Source organism: Acanthopagrus latus, chromosome 14, assembly GCF_904848185.1.
Source record: "Acanthopagrus latus isolate v.2019 chromosome 14, fAcaLat1.1, whole genome shotgun sequence".
Taxonomy (NCBI): Eukaryota; Metazoa; Chordata; class Actinopteri; order Spariformes; family Sparidae; genus Acanthopagrus; species Acanthopagrus latus.
Genome location: NC_051052.1, coordinates 21,363,452 through 21,389,316, shown reverse-complemented (window position 1 = coordinate 21,389,316; position 25,865 = coordinate 21,363,452). Strand labels below are relative to the sequence as shown.

At 41.8% G+C, this 25,865-nt stretch overlaps 3 protein-coding genes and 1 long non-coding RNA gene across 5 annotated transcripts in view; 2 read left to right on the top strand and 2 right to left on the bottom strand.

The window, feature by feature from the left end:
- Positions 1–1,073: 1,073 nt before the first annotated feature.
- On the top strand, positions 1,074–12,431 carry LOC119032483 (protein NLRC3-like). Of its 2 annotated transcripts, XM_037121731.1 has the most exons (10): positions 1,074–1,210; positions 1,690–1,750; positions 2,166–2,367; positions 4,136–4,271; positions 4,792–4,946; positions 5,523–7,410; positions 7,577–7,750; positions 9,216–9,389; positions 9,850–10,023; positions 12,022–12,431. In XM_037121731.1, the coding sequence occupies exons 3-10, from the start codon at positions 2,355–2,357 to the stop codon at positions 12,245–12,247; spliced, it is 2,940 nt and encodes a 979-aa protein (XP_036977626.1). In that variant the 5' UTR covers positions 1,074–1,210; positions 1,690–1,750; positions 2,166–2,354; the 3' UTR covers positions 12,248–12,431. The 2 variants fall into 2 exon arrangements, with proteins under 2 accessions (XP_036977626.1, XP_036977625.1); XM_037121730.1 differs by lacking the exons at positions 1,074–1,210; positions 9,850–10,023; positions 12,022–12,431 and having other exon boundaries at positions 1,359–1,750; positions 7,577–7,718; positions 9,216–9,361.
- The window catches only part of LOC119032561, a 41,100-nt gene continuing 20,136 nt past the window's right edge, over positions 4,902–25,865 (bottom strand). Inside the window, exon 3 of the long non-coding RNA XR_005078944.1 lies at positions 4,902–4,970. This is a non-coding gene — a long non-coding RNA (uncharacterized LOC119032561). The remainder of the gene's footprint in view (positions 4,971–25,865) is intronic.
- Positions 13,477–19,657, bottom strand: rtcb (RNA 2',3'-cyclic phosphate and 5'-OH ligase). The gene is made up of 12 exons (XM_037121788.1): positions 19,249–19,657; positions 18,422–18,500; positions 18,272–18,339; positions 18,091–18,190; positions 17,482–17,638; positions 17,244–17,400; positions 16,901–17,060; positions 16,376–16,551; positions 15,534–15,722; positions 15,327–15,437; positions 14,455–14,574; positions 13,477–13,820 (listed from the first exon to the last, which is right to left on the bottom strand). The coding sequence occupies exons 1-12, from the start codon at positions 19,339–19,341 to the stop codon at positions 13,713–13,715; spliced, it is 1,518 nt and encodes a 505-aa protein (XP_036977683.1). The 5' UTR covers positions 19,342–19,657; the 3' UTR covers positions 13,477–13,712.
- On the top strand, positions 20,566–25,022 carry fbxo7 (F-box protein 7). The gene is made up of 10 exons (XM_037121799.1): positions 20,566–20,712; positions 22,042–22,164; positions 22,254–22,452; positions 22,672–22,941; positions 23,020–23,188; positions 23,545–23,628; positions 23,717–23,812; positions 24,066–24,242; positions 24,342–24,382; positions 24,685–25,022. Exons 2-10 carry the CDS (start codon positions 22,043–22,045, stop codon positions 24,982–24,984), a joined length of 1,458 nt encoding a protein of 485 aa, XP_036977694.1. The 5' UTR covers positions 20,566–20,712; position 22,042; the 3' UTR covers positions 24,985–25,022.

Here is a 25,865-nt window from a genome sequence, read left to right as displayed (position 1 = left end):
TATTGTGAGGTTTATCTTGTTTAGAACCTTTTCTGACCCAGTTGACTTCATGTTGGTGTTAGTGACGTGTTGGTGAGACTTTAATACGCCAAACTGACACTTTATTGACTTGAAAATTATCTTTTAAACTGACAAACATCATGTGTGAGATTCATGACCCACTTCAGACAGGTCCACCGGAAGGGGCGTGGCTTCGTGATCGTCTTACTGATAGTTAAATTTCTTTTTGTTATTTGTTGTTTTGTTTTGAAGCCCCCTGAAGACCGAATGTCGCTTATAAAACTACAGCAATGAACACAACACTGATGACGGGCCGCCGCCATCTTAGTAACGTTACTTGACTCTGGCTGATAGAGACCGAGTGAGCGGTTATTTCTGAAACAAGTCCAGGCTAACAAGCTAACTGTGTTCCCACGAAAACACAAGCACATTTCACTTCATGCTGCCCCAAACAGACACAACTCCACCATCCATGAGCCGCATGACACCGAGAAACAACTGCCACTGACGGTGTTTGTGTTTAGCTAGCAAAGTTAGCACTCACCAGATGCTGTAGCTTCTTTTCTTCCCGTGTCTTCTCTGAAGTAGTTATTTATCCTCCATTCAGCGGTCAGTGAAGAGAGTTACTGTACATGACACACATTATTATATTATTGTCTCATATCTGCATCAAATCCTCCAGAAGACACAAACACCATAAACACAGCGGACAGATCCAGTTGAGTGACAAGTGAAGCTCACAGCTCACCGCCACCTGTCACTCAAAGAGGCCACGCCCCCTAATTAACTTTAATTTAATGTGATTTAAACCAGTGGGTAATATAAAGGTAGTGATGAAGGGATGAATTAGGTTTCGAGAGCAGAAGTTATTAGATTCAGGCTGTAAACATGTTAACTAAAACTTTTAATAAGCTGTCAAAAGCGATTTAAAATTGTTTGACGTCATCACAAAGTAAGGCTGAGCGGGAACTCGTGGGCGGGGCCAGCGGGGGGAACTTTACTCGTCACGTCGCTTGCGTATCTCCATGACAACAGTGCCACCTGCTTCCAGGTGTGTGTGTGGAATTTAGGGGGTTGTGTGTTGAGTAGAAGACATTTAAAGCAGCGGACAGAGGAGCGGCTGCAGACACCCTCCCTCCCGGCCGGAGACACCCTCCCTCCCGGCCGGATGATCCAAGAACCTGCGCCAACGAATTCATCAAACACACATGTAACTTCCTCTAAGTTCTTCACAATAAAAGTCCTGTGGCATTCTGTCATTAAGAGTCTTTTATTATGAAGCAGCAGCAGCAGGAAATGTGTTTTCAGCAACAGAAACTTGACTCACTCCTGAAACAGTTTTTAGATAACTAGCAAACAATGAGATGTTTTATTAAGAAATACAGAAGAATCATTCTCCCTCCTTTATACTGACCAGGTCCTGACTAAGTGATTTTATTCATATATTCATTTTCATGTTGGTAGCATTTCCACGTTGATTAAACTCTTTAACTTTGGTTTACATTAATAAACTCTGCTTTAGATTTAATCAATCATTTTTGGTATGACCCGGCTTCAATATAATTTCCGATGGTCTTAAACGCACCTCATTCAGATTGTAAACCTGCTGTCAACCAAAGTCCTGCTCTTTGTCCTCTGAAGCAGCTAAGCTAACTGTCTTTGTCTCTGCTGCTAACTGCTCTTTGACAGGAAAACAGCTCAACTGGTTTGAATTCATATTAAACTGGCGTGATAACTGAGAAGTTTACAGGTAAAACTGCCTCTGTGTAGCTTTACTGTTTCTAAAGTTAGCTAGCAATGATGCTAACAGTCGATTGGCAGCTAATGCTAGCTTTAGCTGTGTTAATTGTCAAAAATGAGAGCTGAATCTTTGTTTTCCACGAAGTCAGATATATTTCTTGTTCCCTCTCTCAGTAACATCATTGTAAAGCCGGAACATGTAAAAATCAAACCTGTTGAGTTATTGACAGCGACCAGCTATTAGCTAACGTATTCTTATAAGTTTATATTCTGAACTCACAACAGTTCTTATGTCCGTCTTAGTTTTTCACCTGCAGTTTACATGTTAGCCAGCATTATATTGAATGTGACCGTCTGTCTGCTATAAACTTAATGAGTGATTTAACAGGGAAGTGTGTGTGTGTGTGTGTGTGTGTGTGTTGCAGCATCATGACAGAAACGGGTCGACAGGTGATGAAGGTCCTGGATGAATGTCAGCAGTAATCAACTGGACCAGAGTCTTCACAAACACAGATGATGTCAGAGGGGAGGAGTAGCTCAGTGTCACCTGAGAGGCTTAAAGTGAAAGTGTTCAGTCTCTGTTTTACGAAGGTGCAGCAGAAGGAAGATATCTGATGTGTGAGGCAGGTGAGTGTTAAAACAAGGTTTTTGTGATGTTACTGTGAGAGTGTGAGTCAGTTTAGTCTCTGTGGACTGTAGAGGAAACACATGTTAGAATAAAGTCAACACTTTGATTCTTCTGTGGACACAAAGTCCTGACAGGCTGAATAATACACATTAAAACTACTGGAACTAAAGACCAGGAGCCCAGACGTTAAAATAAAGAATAACAATAATACTTTGATAAATCAATCAAACGTATCTAAAAGCTTCTCGTCACATCATATTAGTTCTGACACAACTTGTAAATCAACTCTCAGTGCGTCGTCTCCACCATGTTCAAGAAAGGAGAAGAAAGGACTCCTGATTTCCTCAAACCTCCTAAATTTATCTTTCACAGCATCAGTTTCTTCTTCCACAGACGTGTTTATTGTGTTTTCTTTCAGACACTTATTTATACTTGCTGCCTTTATGTTCTTCCATTGTAAAGCAATAAGACGCTTTGCTTGTAACAGAAACGTGTCTATGAATGTATATTTCTTCCTCTTCAGTTTTTAGAGGATATAAGTGTAATAGAAATGTTTCTGCAGATGACGGCATGTTGATATTCAGGATTTTATCTCTCATACACTGCACATCCTTCCAACATGTCAGGATTAAGATGTCTCCAAATATCCAACAGATTTAAATCTTTCATCAAGTGTTGGATCAGTTTTCTTGATGTGGCCTGTGTATCGTCAGAGCCTGTTGAACGTCTTTCACTGGGTCCAAAGTGTGATTGGAGTTTTTTTTATCACCTGCTATAAAGTGTTGCCCTGACAGGTTACAGATAAACACTAAGAAAGCATTGTAGAATGCTGATTCTCATCGTTAGGACCATAAACGTTAGTGTAATGTCCCTCCTGCTGTCAGACAGTTTGGATTTCTCCCTGTGTGAGAAGAAGCTGCGAAGGAAAGATGATTCTCTGTTTGATGATCCCCTCATCATGTAGCCGCTGTCACTTTTCATCTGTTTCTTGTGAATGTCTGCAGACACATCTGAGTCAAACGAGTCGGTCTTTATAACAAACTTCAGCTTCACTCCAGCTGCTGGTTCTGTCTGTAGTTCAGACTCTTGATAATCAGAGTTCTTGGTGGAAGTGTGTCTTCGTTCTCCTTTCATTGTTGTGGTGGACAAATTCTGTGTGCACGCTCCAAAGCCAGACGAGCACGAGCCTCCATTTCTAGAAAAACCTCACAAGCATCTCGCCCTTCCTCATTCTCTGACAAACCCACTATCCTCAGATTATTCCTCCGACTTCAGTTCTCCATGTCGTCGTCTTTCTCTGTCAGCAGCTTCACTTGAGTTTCCAAAGTGTTTGTACGAGCCTGAAGTTGAACAATGTCGTCTTCTGCCCTGATATACGTTCCTCTGCTTCCTTCACTCTGTAACTTCTTTAATTAATGAAAATATGCCATCTGTTCTTTTTTGAGACTGTTTTTTCCATCCCCTTGACAACTGTAAGACGGTTACTCTTATGCTACCTCTCAGCACTTCTCCATAACCAGACCTTACCTCTTCTTACAGAATTCCTATGAGAGTTCGCGAGATGTGCAGGATTTTATCAGAACCAGTAGAATAAAAACAGATTTGAAGCAGTACCGAGGAAATCCTGACAGAGATTTTAAGACATTCATGGGAATCCAAATGAATTCTGTCTGGAGTTTCCTGTTGGACTTGTTGATAAAGATCCAATCCTCTATGTTTCTCCTGATTCTTGTGTTCTGAGCTCACAGTTCATGTTTCACCTCTCAGACCTGAAGATGAGTGTTTGTGTGGAGGGAGAGGAGGACCGAGCAGAACCTGCAGGATCCATCTGTCCGTCTATGAGGAGTGACTGGTCCAAAGATGAACCTATAAACTTCAGTTTACCTGGACCATCAGACACAAAGTAAGAGCACTGAGACGACTCATTCAGTGTTTGCTGGTAATGTGTTGCTGTAGAGTAACATCAGGCTCCAGGACTGAAGAAACACTAACATAAAGTCTTTGAAAGCCTCCTGAACACTAACATGTCTGAACTCAGTCAGATCCTGGAGGACACTAACAAATCTCAGCAGGATGAAATAGATGGTGGAACCATGACGTATGTTTGTAGGCTAACCCTGAAGTTAGCATCGCTCTGGCTCCCTCCACAAACAGCCTGTCAGATTTTTGACTTGGATTTTGGATTATTGCAGGAAATAATCTCTGTGACAAACACGAGTTTCTGATACTGACACGTTTTGTTCTGAGAGATAATCTTCACACATCATTTTCATGATACACTAAATGCTGAATTCAAGATGAAAAGTATCCACACTTTGACTTTTCTCTGTGAGCGTCTGAGCTTCTCAACACTGTCGACCAAATCTGGATGTTTTTAACAACAGTCATCAAATCATTGTAGTTCTAATGAAATGTGTTCACAGAGAGAAGAAGCAGCCCACCTGCTGTGTTTGGTGTCAGGACGTCCTGAAGGATCCGGTCTCTACCAGCTGTGGACACTGGTTCTGCAGACGCTGCATCACCTCATACTGGGACCAGTCTGCTTCACCAGGAGACTCCTCCTGTCCCCAGTGTGGAGGTAAGACCCAGAACAACAGCTGGACTGTGGACAGACAGTCAGAGACAAACTGAACCAAGTCACACTGAACATCTCAACATGTTAAAGCCACATTATGGAGAAATTGTTGTATGATTTGGCGCCCCCACAGTTTCTGAGTGCAACACCACTGTGGTAAAAACAATCCCAGGTGTGTAACAGTTTGTCAGACACAACTCATGACATCATCACAGTGTGACGTGTTGAAGTGAACACGTATGTGAGGCTGTGATCCTACAAGTGACAGAGACACCGTTCACCTGTTACAACACACCTGACCATCAACACGACTCTGAAGCTGCTGCTTTAACCTCAGAAAGTTACATCATGCTGCTTTAAACATCTCAGCTTCTACATGTCATTACAATTATTTAGAGACTTCAGAGGCATTCAGACCAAACACCAGGACAAATTACTAGACTGTCTAGATTACACACAAAGTCAATGAAAAGACCCGAAGAGACTCAAACTTTATATATTCTGATACTGATGGATTGTTATTGATCATGAAAATAATCCCAGATTGTCAAATTCGCTCAAACATTTTTCTCTTTGCAGTGAATGTTGGTCTGCAGGAGGTTTTAGATGAACATAAGATCAGTCTGAGGAGGAGATGTGAACATGTGACTGAAGGAAGTGATGGAACAGGAAGTGATGGAACAGGAAGTGGAACCCTCCTCAGCAGGATCTACACTGAGCTCTACATCACATCGGGACAGAGTGAAGAGGTTAATACCCAACATGAGGTTTGGCAGCTTGAGACAGCTTCCAAGAAGAAGACCTTCAGTGAAACTCCAATCAGGTGCTGCGACATCTTTAAAGCCTCACCTGACCAACAGAGATGCATCAGAGTGGTTCTGACCAACGGCGTCGCTGGAGTTGGAAAAACCTTCTCGGTGCAGAAGTTCACTCTGGACTGGGCAGAGGGCTCCAAAAACCAAGATGTCAGTCTGCTGGTTCTGCTGTCGTTCAGGGAGCTGAACCTGATCAGAGATGAGCAGTACAGTCTTCTCAGGCTGCTCCATGTTTTCCATCCAACATTACAGAAGGTGACAGCAGAGAAGCTCGCTGTCTGTAAACTTCTCTTCATCTTTGACGGCCTGGATGAAAGTAGACTTTCACTGGATTTCAACAACCATGAGGTCGTGTCTGATGTCACACAGGAGTCATCAGTCAGCGTGCTGCTGACAAATCTCATCCAGGGGAAGCTGCTTCCCTCGGCTCTCGTCTGGATCACTTCCAGACCTGCAGCGGCCAATCAGATCCCTCCTTCATGTGTCGACAGGGTAACGGAAGTACGAGGCTTCACTGACGTCCAGAAGGAGGAGTACTTCAGGAGGAGGTTCAGTGATGAAGATCTGTCCAGCAGAATCATCTCACACATCAAGACCTCCAGGAGCCTCCACATCATGTGTCTGATCCCAGTCTTCTGCTGGATCACTGCTACAGTTCTGGACCACATGTTGACTACAGACCAGAGAGGAGAGCTGCCCAAGACCCTGACTGACATGTACTCACACTTCCTGCTGGTTCAGACAAAGAGGAAGAAGCAGAAGTACGATGAGGGACGTGAGACGAGTCCACAGAAGCTGACGGAGGCTGACAGGGAAGTTCTTCTGAAACTGGGGAGGCTGGCGTTTGAACATCTGGAGACAGGAAACATCATGTTCTACCAAGAAGACCTGGAGCGCTGTGGTCTTAATCTCACAGAGGCCTCGGAGTACTCAGGAGTTTGTACAGAGATCTTCAGAAGAGAGAGTGTGATCTTCCAGAAAACAGTCTACTGCTTTGTTCATCTGAGCGTTCAGGAGTTTCTGGCTGCAGTCTACATGTTCCACTGTTACACCATCAGGAACATAAAGGCCCTGGAGGACTTCACAGGAAATAAGTACAAACACAGGAACTCAAAACTGAACTCTTCCTTTGGGCATTTTTTTGCGTTTCTTCTTCGAAGCACTGATGACCATGAGACCTGTTACCCATCCCTGGATAGCTTCCTGAGGAGTGCCATGAAGAAATCCCTGTGCAGTAAAAATGGCCACCTTGACCTGTTTGTTCGCTTCCTTCATGGCCTCACTCTGAAGTCCAACCAGAGACTCTTAGCAGGCCTGCTGGGTCAGACAGACAACAGTCCAGAAATCATCCAGAGTGTCATCAGCAACCTGAAGAAGATGAACAGTTCTAAGATCTCTCCTGACAGAAGCATCAACATCTTCCATTGTCTGATGGAGATGAACGACCACTCAGTTCATCAGGAGATCCAAGAGTTCCTGAAGACAGAGAACAGATCAAAAAAGGAACTCTCTGTGATCCACTGCTCAGCTCTGGCCTACATGCTGCAGATGTCAGAGAAGGTTCTGGACCAGTTTGACCTGATGAAGTACAGAACATCAGAACAGGGACGAAGGAGACTGATTCCAGCTGTGAGGAACTGTAGAAAGGCTGTGTAAGTCCAGATGTGTTAAACATGATGAAGTGAAGTAAAGCTGAAGCCTTCAGTATTAAAGATCAACACTTTACACACATGAATAATATAAAACCTCAACAGTCTTTTTTCATAGTAAAGAGTCAGATTTTATGTGATTTAAATGTTTTATTATCTGTATTCACAGACTGACTCATTGTCGACTCTCAAAGACTCACTGTGAAGTCGTCGCCTCAGCTCTAAAGTCCAACCCCTCACATCTGAGACATCTGGACCTGAGTGACAACAACCTGTATGGTTCAGGAGTGAAGCTGCTGTGTTCTGGACTGGCGAGTCCTAACTGTCGACTGGAGACTCTGGGGTCAGTTAATGTGTTTTTTTCTGTGTTTATTAAATTTAAATCTAGAACAGAAGTTTTAAATTTCCCTCACTTCATACACACGTACACAAACACACACACAGCTCAGTGCACATCTGATGAAGATGATGGAGTATGATGAAAAATAGTGGAGAGGAAAAATGACGTCCCAGGCTTCTTAGAGTCCGTACATCCAACAACAATTTCCACAGTTCCTTGGGAACAATCTCATAATTCCTCTGCAGTTTCCTTCAGGTCATTTCCTCAGCCAGTAGGAATGAGATGGATCGCTGCTGGAACTGTGACAGAATTCTTTAGAGTATCTGTGGTCAGTTGTGCACCAGAGGCAGGTTCAGAGTTCACCTGGCTCTTATGCTCACTGTGCCTGCAGCGAACAGAAGCAGGATGTTGGATTCACTTCTGTTTGCAAATCCACTGAACTGCTTTTCTGTAAGAGCTGCTGGCTCAGATATTTGTAGAAAGAAGCTCAGCGGTACGACGTGTTGTCTGAACACATCTGCAGCTCAAAGTGTTCACAGCTGTTCCAAACAGCCAAAGGTGGAGTGATGAGCTGCTGGAGACACAACAATGGTTTAAATATGGAGAAGACATGTCACATGTTCAGACAGTCTCTGCTGAAGATGTTCATAGTGTTTCACTCAGCTGTTCATATGAACAGTGACAGAAATAGTTGTGTAACAAAAGAACAAAGAGCTGAGAAAGAAGTTTAAACTCCGCCTCCTTTTTCACCTCCACTCAGGTGACCAATCACACAGTGAGGTGTGTGTTAATGTTGGATTGTTGGTTTTCAAGTGACAGACACGGTGAATACAAAGTGTTGAATCTTTGAAAAAGGAGCTTTGATGATGTTAAAGTCACGCTGGACAAAAGACACATGATGTAATTTAATGTCCTGTCTGATTGAACACACTGCACGTGTTGACTGTCTGAAACTCTTAAGACAAACTTTAGAACATGAAGATATTAAACTGCTGATGTCAGTTAGAAATGTGACACCATTATTTCACACATGTTGTTGTTGTTGTTGTTGTTTTCACGTTTAAATCACATTTAATATGTTTTTTAAACCTTTGTTCACACTTTTACAACATTATTCCAAACTTTGTGAATCTCAGTTTTCATGTCATCAGGTCTGAAGGGGATCTGGCCTCATAGATTTGATGCTGATGGACTCTGAGAGTCTTGTTCAGCTTCATATTTAAAATAGATCTAACATAACATTAAACATTATATAACTGTATTGAAGTAGCACCACTTAGTCATTAATATTAATGAGAGCTCTGATTCACTTTGTGTATCTGACAATTTTGGACCTGCAACCTGTTGTGTTCAGGTGTTTGGAGCTTCATTATGTAAACTTGTTCAGCTATGATCAGATGATTAAACACTGAATGATTTCAAGCTGGAACTTCGTCTTCTACTCTCACTTCACTTTTTCTTCATTCAGATTGAGGGGCCTCTGGTTCTCAGAGATCAGCTGTGCTCCTCTGGCCTCAGCTCTGAAGTCCAACCCCTCCCATCTGAGAGAGCTGAACCTGAGTAGGAACAACCTGCAGGATTCAGGAGTGAAGCTGCTGTGTGATTTTCTGCAGAGTCCACACTGTATACTGGAGACTCTGAGGTAAGTTCACTGACTCTCTGTTACACTTGTACATCTAAATGTTTAACAGTTGAAGATAATTTAAGTTCAAACATAACTGTGTAAATGTCATTTTTTCAAATTGATCTAAATTTAGTCTGCATTTTTGGTAAATGGTCTCATCTGTAAACAAAAGATCCTCTGAACTCATATTTGATTTAACAATATCAAGTTCATGTGAAATGTTCTTCATAAGTAATGTATGATCATTGATATTGATTCTTCAGAACACAGACACACACACACACACACACACACACACACACACACACTTCTTATCGGCCCTTTTTGAGACCCCCCGTCAAACTATTTATAATAAATGTCATCTGATTCAGAGCACCCTTAATTAGGACACAGTAATATTGAGCTGCACATTTAAACCTAAACACAGCTTATTTGGATTATAACTGGATTTTTATCTTCATCATATTTCTTTATCCAGCTTCTGGAACTGTAGTTTGTCAGAGATCAGCTGTGCTCTTCTGGCCTCAGCTCTGGAGTCCAACCCCTCCCATCTGAGACACCTGAACCTGAACAGGAACAACCTGCAGGATTCAGGAGTGAAGCTGCTGTGTGATTCTCTGCAGAGTCCCCACTGTAGTCTGGAGACTCTTAGGTCAGACACCAGTTTTTTACATCTGTGATCAGATTAATATGTTGTAAGTTGTATTTACAAAATGCAGACATTTGATAGATTGATAGATAGATAGATAGATAGATAGATAGATAGATAGATAGATAGATAGATAGATAGATAGATAGATAGATATGGAGGCCAGTGAGTTGATTCCTTAGTTCACTGACTCTATGTTACTGTTGTACAACTTAAATATTTAATTAACAATTGAAGCTGATTTATGTTCAAACATAACTTTGTAAAAGTCATTTTGTCCATATTTTCATGTTTCTTGTGTTCTTTAAGACTTCTGTTTCTTAAACTGTAGAAAATGTAAATGAATGTTTATATTTTTGGTAAATGGTTGCATCTGTAAAAAGAAGAACCTCTGAACTCATATTTGATTTAAAAGTATCAAGTTCACTTGAAATCTTTTTCACAAGTAATGTCTGATCATTGATATTGATTCTTCAGAAAACACACACACACAAACTATAATTGTAGTTATTAATGTGTGTTGATGGGAACAGGTGGGTGAATGTTGTGTTGACTGGACAGTGTCACCATGATGATGATCCACAATAGAGAGGTGAAGCCACGCCCACTCTGGTCGACCACCTGGGACCTTATGTCAGAAAAAATGAGACAAATAATTTTCTGCTCTCATTTAAATTGTGTCAAGAATCTCACATATGATGTTCGTCAGTTTAAGAGAAACATTTTCTCGAGTCTCAGTTTGTCATAAAACTAATAAAATATAAGACTGTGAAAATATGTGATTATAAAGATGACACAGCCAACAGTTGTTAAGTGACATCTGGTTTAACGCTGACTGAAACCTTGTAGAGTCGTCCTGAATATCAGCAGCTCACAGAACTGACCAACTCTCCTTTCACATAACTGCAGCTTTCAGTATGACCAGACCTTCTTATGTGTGGAGGCGGCAGCCATGTTGGTGTTGGTGATGTATGTATGTTGAGTGAGACAAAGTAGTTCACTGAGCAGTTTAACACAAAACTACATGAGATTTTACTTTATTTACTACAAACAGACACTTTCTTGACTGAAATCAGGTCCCATGAGGTCCACCTGAAGGGACGGGGCTTCCCCTCCCTATAGAGAGGTGTAGTCTGTAGTCCCAAAACCAGAAATCTGTTCGCATGTTAGCATGTTAGCACATCCTGTTCCCTCATCTCAAAGTCTGAGTGTGTTGAATGTGTTTTAAATATGTGAAATAAGGTGTGTGGTTACCACAGGCTGAACATATTTACACATTTTGCTCTCCAACATAAAATCCATCATTCCATCTCATGTGTGTTAAAAACAGTTAGCGGTTGCTAACAAGTGTCTGAATGAGACTACAGAGGTTGTCGGGGACATTAAACTTCCTCAGCGAACACAGACACTCATCTACTCACTAGTCTGTCTTTACAGGCCACTTTAGTTAAACACTATTCTAACTGGTGGGAATTATACAGTTTTGGATTCAAATATCAATGTATGGTAGAGAAGATGTCAGGATGTGAGAGGAGGGGAGATTCCCCTTCACCTGAGGTGTGGGGAGGTGTCAGGGATAGAACAGGTGAGGAGTTCATATGAGGATGATAACAGAAGGCAGCTAGGATGACACTTATTGTCCAGTCAAACATCAGAGGGTCACTGCCTTGGGGAAGGCATGAGTAACACCTGTCATAAAGTATGTAACCACTGTTCTGCTGTATACAAGTCAAGACAATGTGGAAGACTGCAGAGAACACTGTGGCTCTTCTCTCCATGCTGCATGTATTAAAGACAAACTGTCTCCTGTGTTTATCTGATCGGCTCTTCTGATTGGCCCTTTTACAGACCACCCATCAAACTATTCAGAACCAATATCGTCTGATAACAATCAGAGCACCTTAATTAGGACACAGTGATGTTGAGCTGCATATTTAAACCTGAACACATCTGATTGGATTATAAACTGATTTTTATCTTCATCATTTGTTCTTTATTCAGATTGAGGAGCTGCAGTTTGTCAAAGATCAGCTGTGATTCTCTGGCCTCAGCTCTGAAGTCCAACCCCTCCCATCTGACAGAGCTGGACCTGAGAGACAACAACCTGCAGGATTCAGGAGTGAAGCTGCTGTCTGAACTGAAGGACAGTCCACACTGTAAACTGGAGACCCTGAGGTCAGTCGAGGGTTGGAGTCAGTCCACACTGGTTTCAGCAGTATTGTTCTGAACACAGTCAGTATCAAGTGAGGCTGTGAGAGGAGAACGGTGACAGGCTTCATGATTGGACAGAGAGAGAACAGTCAGCCAATCAGATGAGCCAGAAGCTTGTTGTGATCTGGTGTTGAGTTGATGTGAAGACGACTGTTGTTGTTGTGTTTGTCTACAGGAAGTAAATCTGGATTATATATTCATCTGTCCATCTGTCTTTTGTTTGCTCCACATGTTTTACAACAGACTCCATATTTACTTATTTGTAATGTTTCAAAGCAGATGAAATATTCAGGTGTGACTGAGACTCTGGTTTTTAACAGCTGTCAATCATCATTAAAGTGTTTCTGCAGCGATTATGTGTTCAGGGACTCTCTGCAGTTTATTTCACTGTGTACTTGAGTGAAACCTGCAGAGTAAACCTGTGAGCTTCACTCCAACACGTTAACATGAAGCTGAAAGGAAGCTGGCTACGCTACACAGCTGCTCCACTTGTGGTCTGAACAGGACTGAAGTCCTGCTGGTCTTTATATCACTGACTGACAGCTGATGGAGGGAGTCTCTGGAAACACTCATGGATCACTTCTGCTCTCTCTCATTCTCTCTTCAGCTGGTAGTGATGAAAGGTGGAGGTGTTGAGAGGATCAGCTGTGTCCTAATGATCCAGTCAGGTTGAAGCAGCACCATCAGCTGGTGGGTGGAGAGGCTCTGACTGGGCTGTGTTACTGGGAGGTGGAGTGGAAAGGAGAGCTTCATCCAGCAGTGACTGACGGACCAATCACAACAATTGGTGCTGACTGTCAGTGCTGCAGTCTGAACTGCTCTGTTTTCTTTCTGTCTCTGATTCTCTGATATCCTGAACACACAGTGACTCTGCAGCTTTGTTCTGGTTCTGACAACAGAACTGGAAGTTACTGATGCACCGGAACACCGACCCGTCATCAGTATGGCTCCATCACATTAGGAGAGGACAAAATAACATGTTCATGTCACTATAAGAGAGACTTGATGTTCTCTGCAGTCAGGAGGGAAAACATGTACATCATCATTCCATTCTGACATCCATTGTGTCCAACGGTCCAAAAAAGTTAATTACTATATAAATAAGTTTATTACATATAGACATTTGAATCAAGGACTTTAACCTTTAATTGAGTATTTTAACAAAGTTGTATTGTTACTTTTACTTGATTAAAGGATCTGAATACTTGCTACTGATGGAGAGCGATTATTTCACACAGAGTTCAGTTCTAAGTGACCACCTTTATTTTGATCACAGATTTGAAACAAAAAAAAATTCAGGTCAGAAATCAAACTTTCAATCTCGTTTTTTTTCGCAGCTCAGCTGTTTCAACATAAATCCATCATACCAAAACCAAAACAAAGAAAGGAGGAGATGTTTTCTTCTGAGTAGCCTTGCAGTGTTTTTAACTTTATGACATCCGTTTGGTGTAAATTGTCTTTAAACGTAGCGTTGTGCAGCTTCAGCCTTTAATCACAGCGATCGGTCTCAGTTTGATCGCCTTCCTACTGATTCCAGCGTCGTGACACGTGTTGACGACATCCGTCACGTTCTTGTACGATTCAGGAGCCTTAAAACAAAGAAAACAAAACGAGTCAATGTCACATCCACGTACATGACATGTTTAGTGCCATGTGAAGAACTTCTACTAGATCAAAAAACTTAATTTAAGGACAAAACGTTCCCTTAACATTGCACCTTAAACAAACTGAATATTAAAAACAATAATAATAAAACTCATTAAACATTTCAACAAACATTTCAAACATGATTCAAAGTATCTATCGTAGGCAACAACTGGACATTTCACCTCTCAGTGAAGAGGCTTCTTCAGTTCTAACTAACAGGAGGAGCTGCTGGCTTTTAAACTCGGTGTGGGAGTGTCCTCACAGAGTCGTTAAGGACACTTGTGAGCTCTGAATTTCAGAGTCATTAGGGCCACTTGTGGGCCGCTGACCCAACTGGCCTTCATGTGGGTTGATAGGGCTAGGTGAGCTCAGGTGTGAACAGTTATGACTCTGTAAGGACACTCCCACACAGAGTTTAAAAGAAACCTGCAACTCCCCTCCCGTTAGTCCGAGCTCAAGAAGCCTCTTGGATGTGAGGTGAAATGTTTAGTTGCCTATGATATGGCATAGAATTACCATGACCTGGATGACTGAGAACCTTCATCTAGATTTGAAACACAACCAAAGATAATTCACCTCCTCCATGACCAGTTTGGGTGAAGCCACTCGGATGGCGATGCCCATGTCGGCCAGTTTGTCCAAGACGTCCTGGAAGTCCAGGTTCCTGCGGGACTTGGCTCGAGACAGAGCGCGACCCTGGAACAACGGACAGGCAGAGAAGCCAGGCAATAAATATTTCATTATATATATATATATATATCTATATATATCTATATATATATATATATATCTATATATATATATATATCTATATCTATATCGATATCTATCTATCTATATCTATCTCTATATCTATATATATATCTATCTCTATATCTATATATATCTATATATATATCTATATATATATATATATATATATACATATATATATATATATCATATATATATATATATATATATATATACATATATATATATATATCATATATATATATATATATATATATATATATATATATATATATATATATATATATATATATATATATATATATATATATATATATATATATATATATATATATATATATATATATATATATATATATATATATATATATATATATATATATATATATATATATATATATATATATATATATATATATATATATATATATATATATATATATATATATATATATATATATATATATATATATATATATATATATATATATATATATATATATATATATATATATATATATATATATATATATATATATATATATATATATATATATATATATATATATATATATATATATATATATATATATATATATATATATATATATATATATATATATATATATATATATATATATATATATATATATATATATGATTTGTTTTAATGTAAGAAAACTATAGACTCATACCGCTCCGTGACAGGTGGTGCCGAATGTCTCCGTCATGCCTTGGTCGGTCCCTGTGAGGACGTAACTGCAGGTTCCCATCGTTCCTCCGATCAACACCGGCTGACCTGTGAGCTGAAACAAGAGGATAAAAACATCAGTGGACACTGAGTCAGATCTCCAGCAGCACTTTTCAAACCTGATTGAATAGTTTGTTACTGGAGTCTGTACCTGGTAGTCTACAGGGATGAGGGGGTGGTGGGGGGGGAACGCTCGGGTGGATCCTTTGCGGTGAACCAGCAGCGTCCTCTGCTTCCCGTCCACCACGTGCTCCTCCACTTTGGCGATGTTGTGGGACACGTCGTAGATGACGTGCATGTCGAGGTCGTCCGGTGTCGTGGTGAACACTTTAGAAAAGGCCTGAAGAATAAAAGTTTAGTTGGTATCAACCTGAACATGATGTTGTTTCACAGAGTGGTCTGAGTGATCGATCTCACACCAGCTCATTTAAAAAAGGGTCCAACAAACATGTTAGCCACTCGTAGCCTCGCAGATAATAGCTAGCATCTTTTCAAATAAAGGATTTTCCTAAAACAATGTGGTGTTAATGCACATGTTTCACATCAGTCATAAAAGTATTCTGAGTGAATGATGGAAGGTTCAGTTGATACAAATGGATTTCTGATGGATCGACAGCAGAATGATCAAAGTCAAACTGATCAGAGTTCTCTGATAAAGAAATGGCTGAAATGGCAGCCATTTTGAAATTTAAGAGACACAAGGAATATAAACATTAGACACACTAAGTCTTATTTTGCTTCTTTGCTGAATTTATATTATTTTACTATACTCTATTAGACCTTATATGTTTTTATCAGTGTTTCAGACCATGTGAGCCTCAACAATCATTTATTTTTTCTCATAATGGTGACTTTAAATGAACCGTTTCTGTTTTTAAAACTTCCATCCTTCTTTCCTAAAAGTCACTAATATTCCTCGTCTCTGGTCAGTTGGGTCTGATTCCTGAGATGCCTCCGGCCTCAGATCATCTCTTCGGCTCCAGGTGTGTTTACCTGTCTGGTGAGGAAGGTCATGGACGAGCGGTTGACCCAGGCGTAGTTTCCTGCAGCTGCCATCCCCTTCAGGTAGTCCTGTCCTTCCTGTGATGTGATGCGAGCGCACGCCAGCTGACGGTCGTTCACTGTGATCTTGTCTCTCTTCATGGCCTTCTCCATGGCGACCAGAGCGTCTGTTTGTGAGAAAAATCACTTCACATGTTTCTGTGTGTTTGAGAGTAAAGATAGTGAAACAATATCGTTTTGGATCTTCTGCTGTTCTATCACAACATTTCAAAGTAATGATCAGTGAAGATTTGAACACTTTTAGAGGTGCCGGTGCCATTTTTATTGTATTTTGGGTTCCTGGTGCTTAATTCTTTGTTAAATTAATAAAATGAGAAGTCAGACTGACAGCTGAATTTAGTGAGGACAGTTTGAAATGTGTAACAAACATAAATGCAGACAAAATGTCGAAAACTGAGTTAAAAAAGCAGGGCAGACTCAAACTGTGATCCAGGTGTGTCGCGCTGCACCACCCACCTGTGGCCACCTGGTGTCCGAGGCCTCTGCTGCCGCTGTGGATCATCACACACACCTGACCTTTGTGGTCGATGCCCATCTTCTTGGCGGCGTAGTCGTTGTAGATCTCGTCCACCACCTGGATCTCAGCGTAGTGGTTTCCAGCTCCCAGAGTCCCCAGCTTCACCACACAGACACACACAGGAAGTCAGTCCAACTCTCTGTATGCTCACACATCTCATAAACGTAAATGTATCGCACAGAAATTAGCTTCACGTTAACCGCTGTCGAAGTTGTTTTATAAGCAGCGAGCGAACATCCACAGGTGTACATCAGGGTGTGAGCCCCGGGGCTGCTGGGATACCTGCGGCAGGCCTCTCTTCTTGGCCTTGGAAGAGACTTTGTTGGGGTCGGCCTGCAGCATCCTGCCGTACTCCTCGCAGTGCTCCTTGTCTTCGGCCCAGGCGTAACCCTCCCTCAGGGACCAGTCCACCCCCATCTCCAGAGCCTCCTCCAGGTCCCTGAACACACACAGGTAACACATGTGAACAGGTGTAGACTGTGTTGAGCTCTGTCCTCAGTCCTGCAGGATCCGTCCTTACTTGGCTCCCATCGGGATGACTCCCTTGGATCCGACTCCCACTGGGATGTGGTCGAACAGCGACTGAGCCAGCTGCTCCTTCACCGGCTGAACGTCACCCTCGTCCAAGTTCGTCCTCAGCAGACGGACGCCGCAGTTTATATCAAAACCAACGCCACCTACAGGACGAATGAAACGTGACACAGCACTTCAGAGTTGATTCGCCTCTAAAACCAACATCAGAGAACCACAGATCACTGAGTGAGTCTGCTGAGGGAGCGCTGTGGTTCAGCTGGAGACAAACACAAGATGGCGACAAAGAGAAGCAAAATAACAAAGAGCTGTAACACAAAGACATGAAGGGGCATCACATGACCACAAACAGACGCTACACAACAGACAAACCTTAAATTGACAAAAAAATATGCAACATGACAACAAAGACACAAAACATCTACAGAGATGCTTGATGACCAGAAAGAGCTGCAGAGCGACAACAAAAACACGGAAAGTGAACAGATATTCATTCTAAACAACAAACACCATCTGTGTCGGTCTTGGTGTCTTGGTCCTGTCCTGTGGGGGTGCTGGACCCTCTCATAATCCGGCCTAGCAGAAATTAGAAACGTACCTGGAGACACCACAGCATCCGGGTCGTTCATGTCGAAGGCCGCCATGTTCCCGATCGCAAACCCATATCCAGAGTGAACGTCTGGGAGCCCGATGGACCTCTGTGGGATCAGACGATCAGCACGTTTACATGATCAGATCTCTCTGAGGGTTTGTAAAGAACATGTCATCATGATACTCACGTGTACGATCCCTGGCAGCGCTGCCACGTTCCCGATTTGTTTCATGGCCGGCAGGAATCCTCCCACGCCTGAAATACAAACACAGTATGGATTGGAGATGCAGATGGATTCAGCAGGTTAAAGAGGATGAAGAGGTGAAACTCTGCTGACCTCCTCCTCGACAGGCGTTACGAAGCTCCTCAAACATCAGTTTCTCCAGCGGCTCATTCACATAGAAGTTCCCTTCAACCTGAGAGACGAAGAACAGAGTTTTAATGATCATGTGGACGTCTGATCTGCTTTTTGTGCTCTATTGTTTTCAGTTTCTTAATTAACATGTTTTATCAAAACAGTCACCTCTCATTACTGACTGATTACAATATTACATTTTCATTCATACTATCGGTGCTTCATCAAACTTCAATTTAATATAACTTTTTTGTCCTGTCTGATATTGTTGATGTTATATATATATATATCTTTAATCTAATATATATATATTATTGTTTTCATACTAACAATAACAACCTTATTATGAACCTAATAAAATGTTTGATTATGTTAAATGTTAAAAAACTCATCATAGTTCATAAATCATAGTTCTAATCTCTATAATAAACATCCAGTCTTTACAAAACCTTCTATATCGTTGATATTGATTGTAATTTCGGATGCCCATGTAGACAAACTGCAGACTATAGTTTGATATATTTGTATTCTTTCCACATGAGCAGGATCCAGACTTTAGTTCGGCTTACATTATACAGCTAATAACTGCGTGACGTAGCTCCGTCAGCAGTTTTAACTTTGCTCTGCGGATGATTTCGGGGATCATTTATTGATTCTTGTGACAACCTTTAATATAATATTGTCATATTTTCAGAGGGGAGCTCCTGACTGGTCAAAGTCTATAAAAGTAGCCAACATGTGCTGACTGACTGTATTTAACTGTGGCTAAGTGAGCTAACAAGCTAGCTAGAACATGTCCAGAGTCTCACCTGCATGTTGGGAACGAAGCCCTTTTTAATCCTCCAGCAGTTACTGCTGATCTTGTCCAGATATTGCAGCTCATCGTTATAACTTCGACTCATCGTTGTGATCCGATAATGTTTGATTTCACTGTTTAATGCTGCGTTTGTTTCACCGGCTGTCTGCTGCCAAGTGCCAGCAGTCAGGGCGCTACGGAAGCTCGCTGGTGTTTTGACAGCAAAACGCGGTTGTCAATTTTGCCGTGACGCAGGAAAGAAATAAGCTGGTCAATGAAAAAACAAAATGTCGCCTGAATGACAGTTTGACTAGAACCGCCGAGAACAGAGAAAACCTGCAGATATAAAGTTCATTACACGTCCATGTTGTGTCGCATGCAGGAATGTTTGCTAACGATTACGCTGATCGCTTGCCGTAGTTGTAGTCAAACATGTTTCATGAAGTTCAAGGAGACATGTCAGGTGGAGCCGGAAGTTGGCCTTCAATACAAAAGCATGTTAATTCACGCCGTCATGATTAGAACATAAAATCATAAACAATAAAGCGAAATAATTAAAATTATTGAAAAGTTTTATCTCAGGATTCACTTTCTCGTTTGCTCTTACAAACAGATGGAGATCTGATGGAGCTGGTTCACTATTGATGCAGATGATTTGATTTTTTTAGAACCACACAGATAGAAACTAACACTTTCCGACTAGTGAGCATATAAATGATAAGATTTTACTTTATTTTCAAGGAACAATGTGTCCCCGAGCTTAATCATACACATTTATTCTAAGACATGAATCAGCAACACCTTCTTTGCTTGTCTAATTTATTATATTCTTTAAAATTCTGATGTGTATTTTTATAACATATTTGATATATTTTCCTTTTTTATATTTCATTAAAGTACTTTGAACTGCAACTTGTTGCCATAATGTGATTATGTCTCTCCTAATGTTCTGTGTCCATGAGTTTGTCTTCACTTATACTGTTGTGTTGATGTGTTTTAATGTCTATGCTCATGTGTTATGTGATTAGTTGTTCTTATATGTGTTTGTTGTCATATCACATCACATCAACCTGCTGTCATGATGTGGAGTAGTGATTGTGCTATTTTACTCATCTGTGCTTATGAATTTGTTGTTTGAATAGCATCAACCTGTCTGGGACTGCAGATGATAATGAGCCTGTATGGCTAAATGTGGCTCATTAACATGATGAACTCTGGTGCTCATGTTAATTCATGTGCACTGAGCTCTCTTTAAATACATCAAACAAATAAATAAACAAACAAACAAACAAATGATATTTTAAAACAGCAAAAAGACTTTTCAAACCAGCTAACAATGGTTTTATTTTGGAAGTATTCATTTTCAGACCGGAAGCAGTCGGCTGTCCGTTGCTCATCGGTCCGGTCAGTGTTGACAGTGCGATGGATGAGAGAAACGATATAAAAGCAGCTGGATGTGATAACTTTAGTCAGTCATGTGAGTGTTTCTCTGCTTCTCTTTAAATCTTTAACTGCTGTCAGATTTCAAACGTTGTTGGAACGAGTCGGCTAACTGACGGAGTTAGCACAAGTTAGCTAGCCAGCTTCAGCACGCAGCAACTTTCTGAAACGTTAGCTAACGTTCAGACCTGAAACGAAAACGAAACGTTCACTTTCATCTCGAATAACAAGCCGGTTTTATTCATGACTCTGTCTGATTTTATTAATGAGATGGTCTTGTCTTGTGTTAATATTTTTTTTTAATCTGAATGTGAATTTTGATGTGAATGTTGCGCCGAACTACTAAAAACAAGTGTGAAAGCTGCAGCTCAACCAAAACAACGTTAATGACTCATCAGAATTTTTAAAAAAGATGGAGATTCTTGACGGGAATTTGCTGTTGTGTCATTTTAACTTTCCTCCAGAAAGAGAGCAGACGGTGAACACATTATTTGACAAATGTGGGCAGATAGAGATAAGACATGGGCACCTCCCACCAAACTCCATGAAGTTTCAACCTAATTCTAGTGAAAACTGTGGTCTCGTTTTTAAGATGATCGTGATAAAAATTACCAACACAGTTCTGTCCAGGTGAAAGTTTAATAACAGATGTACTATAAGGACAAAGGTATTTGGACCGAGGTTTAATGATGCTGTGTTGTAGGAATATAAGTTTCTACCCACCAAACTCCATTAACATTTAACCTAATTTTAGCTGCTTATTAAATGTGTTACTGCAGTTGTAGAAACGTCTCTATTTCCGTCAGAAACTGGTTTTATGTTATATTTAAAACATGTTAAAATTCAGAATGAGCACCTCCCACCAAACTCCATTAACTATCCATCGACTTTTAGTGAACCCTGAGATCCCATGTTGAACTTAATTCAGTCCAGTTGAAAGTTTAATATCAGATATTATAAATGGACAAAATTATGTGGACAACCTTTGTAAGTAAGCGCAGTGATTGTAAAAGAATACTCGCATGTTCAAGGATGTTCTGTCGTAGAAATGCTGCCACCAAACTCCATTCACTTTTATCCTAATTCTAGCTGCGTTCTAAGCAAGTCAGTCCTGTTTGTTTGTAAAAATATGAACAAGTGAAGATATTTTAGGAGGTAATGTGGCCAAAAGTATGCGGGTATGTTTATATGTGTATATATACAAATAAAAACAAGATGGATGCTGTAGCTCGGTCCCATACCAGTAGTAATACAGTGTAACATGTATTGTACGTAGGGTATTTGGTTGCAGTATATGAGGAAAAGCTGGTGGAGCTCCTGATTATTGTTCCTCAGTCTGTTCATGTTGTACTTTTGTCACGTACAGCATGAAGCTACGTGTTCGCATCAACCGGCAGACCAGCAGGGTGGAGTTACTGGGAGAAGATCCCAGTTTGAAGGAGCTCATAGATCATATCAAGGAGAACATTTTGTGTTCTCATGGACTCAGGTCAGAACTCTGATATAGTTTTCCTTCCACATCATCATTCCAGGTCATGTTACAGTGAAGTGAAACAGAGTTTTGTGTTTGTCTCTCAGTGCAGAATCAGAGTTCAGTGTGTCTCTGAACGGCTCAGAGCTTCTGTCAGACGCCGGTCAGACTCTGTCGTCCTGCGGCATCGTCTCCGGAGACCTGATCAGTGTCATCCTGCCTGAATCTGTAGCTGCTGGCGCCGACCACGCAGAGAACCAGAGAGAAGAGCAGAACCAACAGAACGCTGCCATGGCGTCCAACCAGGTGAGGGGAAGCATCTGGTCAAGATGTGCTGTGGTGGAAAAACAACAGCATGGCTGTGTGTCAGAACTGCACTAAGTTTAGTTATTGATCAAAATGAGCTTTAAATGTCAGTCACTGAAGTCAAAAGCAGGATTGGAGCATGGCGCATACAGATGCAGCTGTTGTTCTGTGTGGTGGATCCTGACAGGTCTGTTGTATTTGAACACCTCTGTTAATCAGCCCAGCAGCAGCGGCGGTGGCGGCGGCGGCGGCAGCAGTGGTGGTGGTGGCAGCACTGCTGCCCTCACAGAGTTGGAGGAGACCCCCGACATGTTAAACTGTGAACCTTCAGCCTCCAGCTGGGAGCCGATGCTGTGCAGCGAGGCCGAGGACGGTGAGGCTCCTCTGGCTCTGGAGCTGCTCTACCACTTGGCCCAGGTGACGAGTCCCAGCGAAGCCGTGGTGGTGGCCGGGAACCGCCTGATGCTGGAGACTGGCTTCATCCCTCAGGTGAGCCTGCAGACAACATGGAGGCCTCTCATTGAGTAACTTTGTAAAATGGAGTCTTGCAGTTGAAGGATGAATCAGTGTGTGTGTTGTGCGTGTGTGCCGGGCTGTGAGCTGAACACCAGTGAGATGCCTGCAGGGTGGAGGTCAGCGGGTGGAGTCTACAAGCTGCAGTACACCCACCCTCTGTGTGACCGCAGCCTGGTGACAGTGGTGACGGTGTGCATGGGCCCCGTGCTCGTCATCAACGGTGAGTTCGTCATCGTTAACGATCCAGCAGCCGTCTGACAAACACACACACAGTTACACATTAAACACGAGACAAAGTAACTTCATGTTCTCCTGTTTTATACTTTATACTCCACTACGACTCAGTGACAACATGTCATGGAGTTCTTTTTGAAGTACCTCCAATTTTTGTCACTTTGCACTTCTTCTCCAGTAACAAATGTAACTGACTACATTTACTTTGGTAAATGTAGTCAGTTACAAGGAACTTGTACTTAAATTAACTTGAAAAAAACATTGAGAAGCTTAAAAACTCCTCTCTGTGTTTTCACTGTGAGACATTTTCTCCTGATGCTCGTCCTCTTCTTGGCTCTGCAGCGGTTCTGAAGGTGAACCAAACCGTGGAGACGGTCCGCAAGCTGTGTCTGAACCCCGCCAGCTACGTGACCGACGAGTGGCCAGGTAGAAGAGCTCTGATTGGTTGATGACACTAGCTTCTGTCAGCTTCTGTAAATAACCAGCCTGATGTCACGTCTCTGTTGTTGTTCAGGAGACGGCGCTGCCGCAGCGTTCAAAGATCTGAAGAAGCTGTCCCGGATCTTCAAAGACCAGCTGGCGTACCCGCTGATCGCTGCAGCCAGAGCAGGTAAGGACTCACCTCAGCATGTCTGATGAGATTATGTCTCTGTTCAGGCTGCAGGCGACCAGCTTCAGTCTGACTAGATCACATCATTTAATACAGGAGCGTTTCATGAAGCCACCAGCTGCTGGCTGAAGGACAGACGTCACTAATGAATATACAAGATTACAGGAATGATCAACAATAGTAACAAAGAGGTAATGATGTCAGAGTGATGACATAGTGATGTCAGAGTGATGTCGCTGTCGTCTGTCTCCAGCCATGGCTCTGCCGGTGGCGTTCGGTCTGGCTGCTCTTCCTCCAGAACTCCTCCTCAGAGTCCTCAGACTGCTGGACGTCACCTCAGTGGTCAGACTGTCGTCAGTCTGCAGACACTTCAACGTGGCCACGGCCGATTCCACGCTGTGGAGACACCTGTTCCGCCGAGACTTCACAGGTGAGACCACCAGCGCTGTAGAGGTGACGTGTTCCAGAAGCATCTTCCAGTTTGTCTTCTAACCGATAAATGAATCCACTGGTCTGTGTTGTGCTTCAGATTCAGATCCCAACAGACCCAGAGACACAGACTGGAAGGAGGTGAGCAACACACACACACACACACACACACACACACACACACACACACACACACACACACAGTTAGTCAGCTGGTTTGCAGGTGAAGATGTAGTTCCTGGTTTGGCCTTCAGGGGGCAGTGAATCATCCTGTAGTGCTGATGTGCAAATTCAAAATGACGTCCATCACGAATAAATCTGATGATGTCAGCCTGTCTCAGTTTGTCATTGATTATAGATGATACTGATTTATTAATTATTGATTGTATAATCAACAGAATAAAAGTTTCAGATTATATTCTGACGTCTTTTTCTCTCCTCAGCTTTACAAAAGGTTTTATAAGATCCGTTATGACCTCCGACGCGCTCGCCATCATTCCCTCCCTCCTTTCCTCCGACACCCCCGAGACATCTTCCAACCCGCCCCCCTCCACCCGCCGCTGCCCGGGATCATCGGGGGCGAGTACGACCAGAGACCCAACCTCCCGCACGGCCTCTTCCCCCGACCTCGCCACGACCCCATTGGTCCTCATCGAGACCACGACAGACGACCTGTGACCGACTCGCGCAGGTTCAGACCGATGGGAGGACGACCCGCAGACGTGCGGCGAGGTTTCATCTGACGATTGTTCTTCTGCAGAAATAAAACATGTGAACAGCAGGAGTGTTGGTTTGTTGTAGACAGATGTTGGTGGTGGTGGATTGTTTTCAGACATACGACTTCTGGAACTATTTTAAAGCAAAGCAGCAGGTTGACTGAGTACAACAGACGCCGCTGTAAAACAAATAGAGTTCTGGATCTTTTTCACAGAATCAATGAAAACAAGTCAGAAGTGAATCTCCTGTTTTATTTCATTTTTTGTTTGCTTTAGAAACTCGCCAAAATCGTCTTTTTGGAATAAATTTAGAAATAAACACGATTGAAGAACAAGATGAGCTGAAAAGATGTTTTCTGCATGAACTCATCTTCACGTCCTGCGTCCTGTCCGGGACAGATTTAGGACCACTGCAAACAAATAACAGTACAGTGGAGTTGTGACTTAGAAATGTGTGAAAACGGGTCAGAACTGAAACATTTCTTTTACAGCGGCATGAATGATCTGACTCGTGTCTCACTGTCTGAACATTCATTATCATGGAAACACTGGACTGACGGACAAAGACGTCAAAGACTTGAACCAGTGAAGTAATCTGACATGTTTGATGACACCGTCAGCACCAAGTCATTAAATAAAACTTGAGCTGATAATTCAACTTTCTGTTTCCTTTTTACTTTAAGGTTTTGACTTATAAAGTCAAACTTTTGCAGAATTTAAGTTAAAATGTTGTCTTTTAAAGTGAAACTCTCGCCAAAATGCAATTTAGGCTTTTTTGTGGATGTATATGAGTCAAACTCTCATGTAAATTTAAAATTACAATGAAAGAGGCACTTTTAAGATTTACTGTTTTTTCATTTTCGGGTCAGTAAATCTTAAAAGTGCCTCTTTAGTCATAATTATACATT

Bases quoted from the DNA above. Each gene is read 5' to 3' on its own strand.
- LOC119032483 (XM_037121731.1), top strand. The intron at 4,272-4,791 runs GTAAGAGCACTG...ATGTGTTCACAG, and splicing joins CCTGGACCATCAGACACAAA to AGAGAAGAAGCAGCCCACCT. The intron at 7,411-7,576 runs GTAAGTCCAGAT...CTGTATTCACAG, and splicing joins AGGAACTGTAGAAAGGCTGT to ACTGACTCATTGTCGACTCT.
- rtcb (XM_037121788.1), bottom strand. From the start codon at position 19,341: ATGAGTCGAAGTTATAACGATGAGCTGCAATATCTGGACAAGATCAGC. The intron at 18,191-18,271 runs GTGAGTATCATG...CTGATCCCACAG, and splicing joins CGCTGCCAGGGATCGTACAC to AGGTCCATCGGGCTCCCAGA. The intron at 13,821-14,454 runs GTGAATTATCTT...CTTTGTTTTAAG, and splicing joins CCAAACTGGTCATGGAGGAG to GCTCCTGAATCGTACAAGAA.
- fbxo7 (XM_037121799.1), top strand. From the start codon at position 22,043: ATGAAGCTACGTGTTCGCATCAACCGGCAGACCAGCAGGGTGGAGTTA. The intron at 23,189-23,544 runs GTGAGTTCGTCA...TTGGCTCTGCAG, and splicing joins CCCCGTGCTCGTCATCAACG to CGGTTCTGAAGGTGAACCAA. The intron at 23,813-24,065 runs GTAAGGACTCAC...GTCTGTCTCCAG, and splicing joins GATCGCTGCAGCCAGAGCAG to CCATGGCTCTGCCGGTGGCG.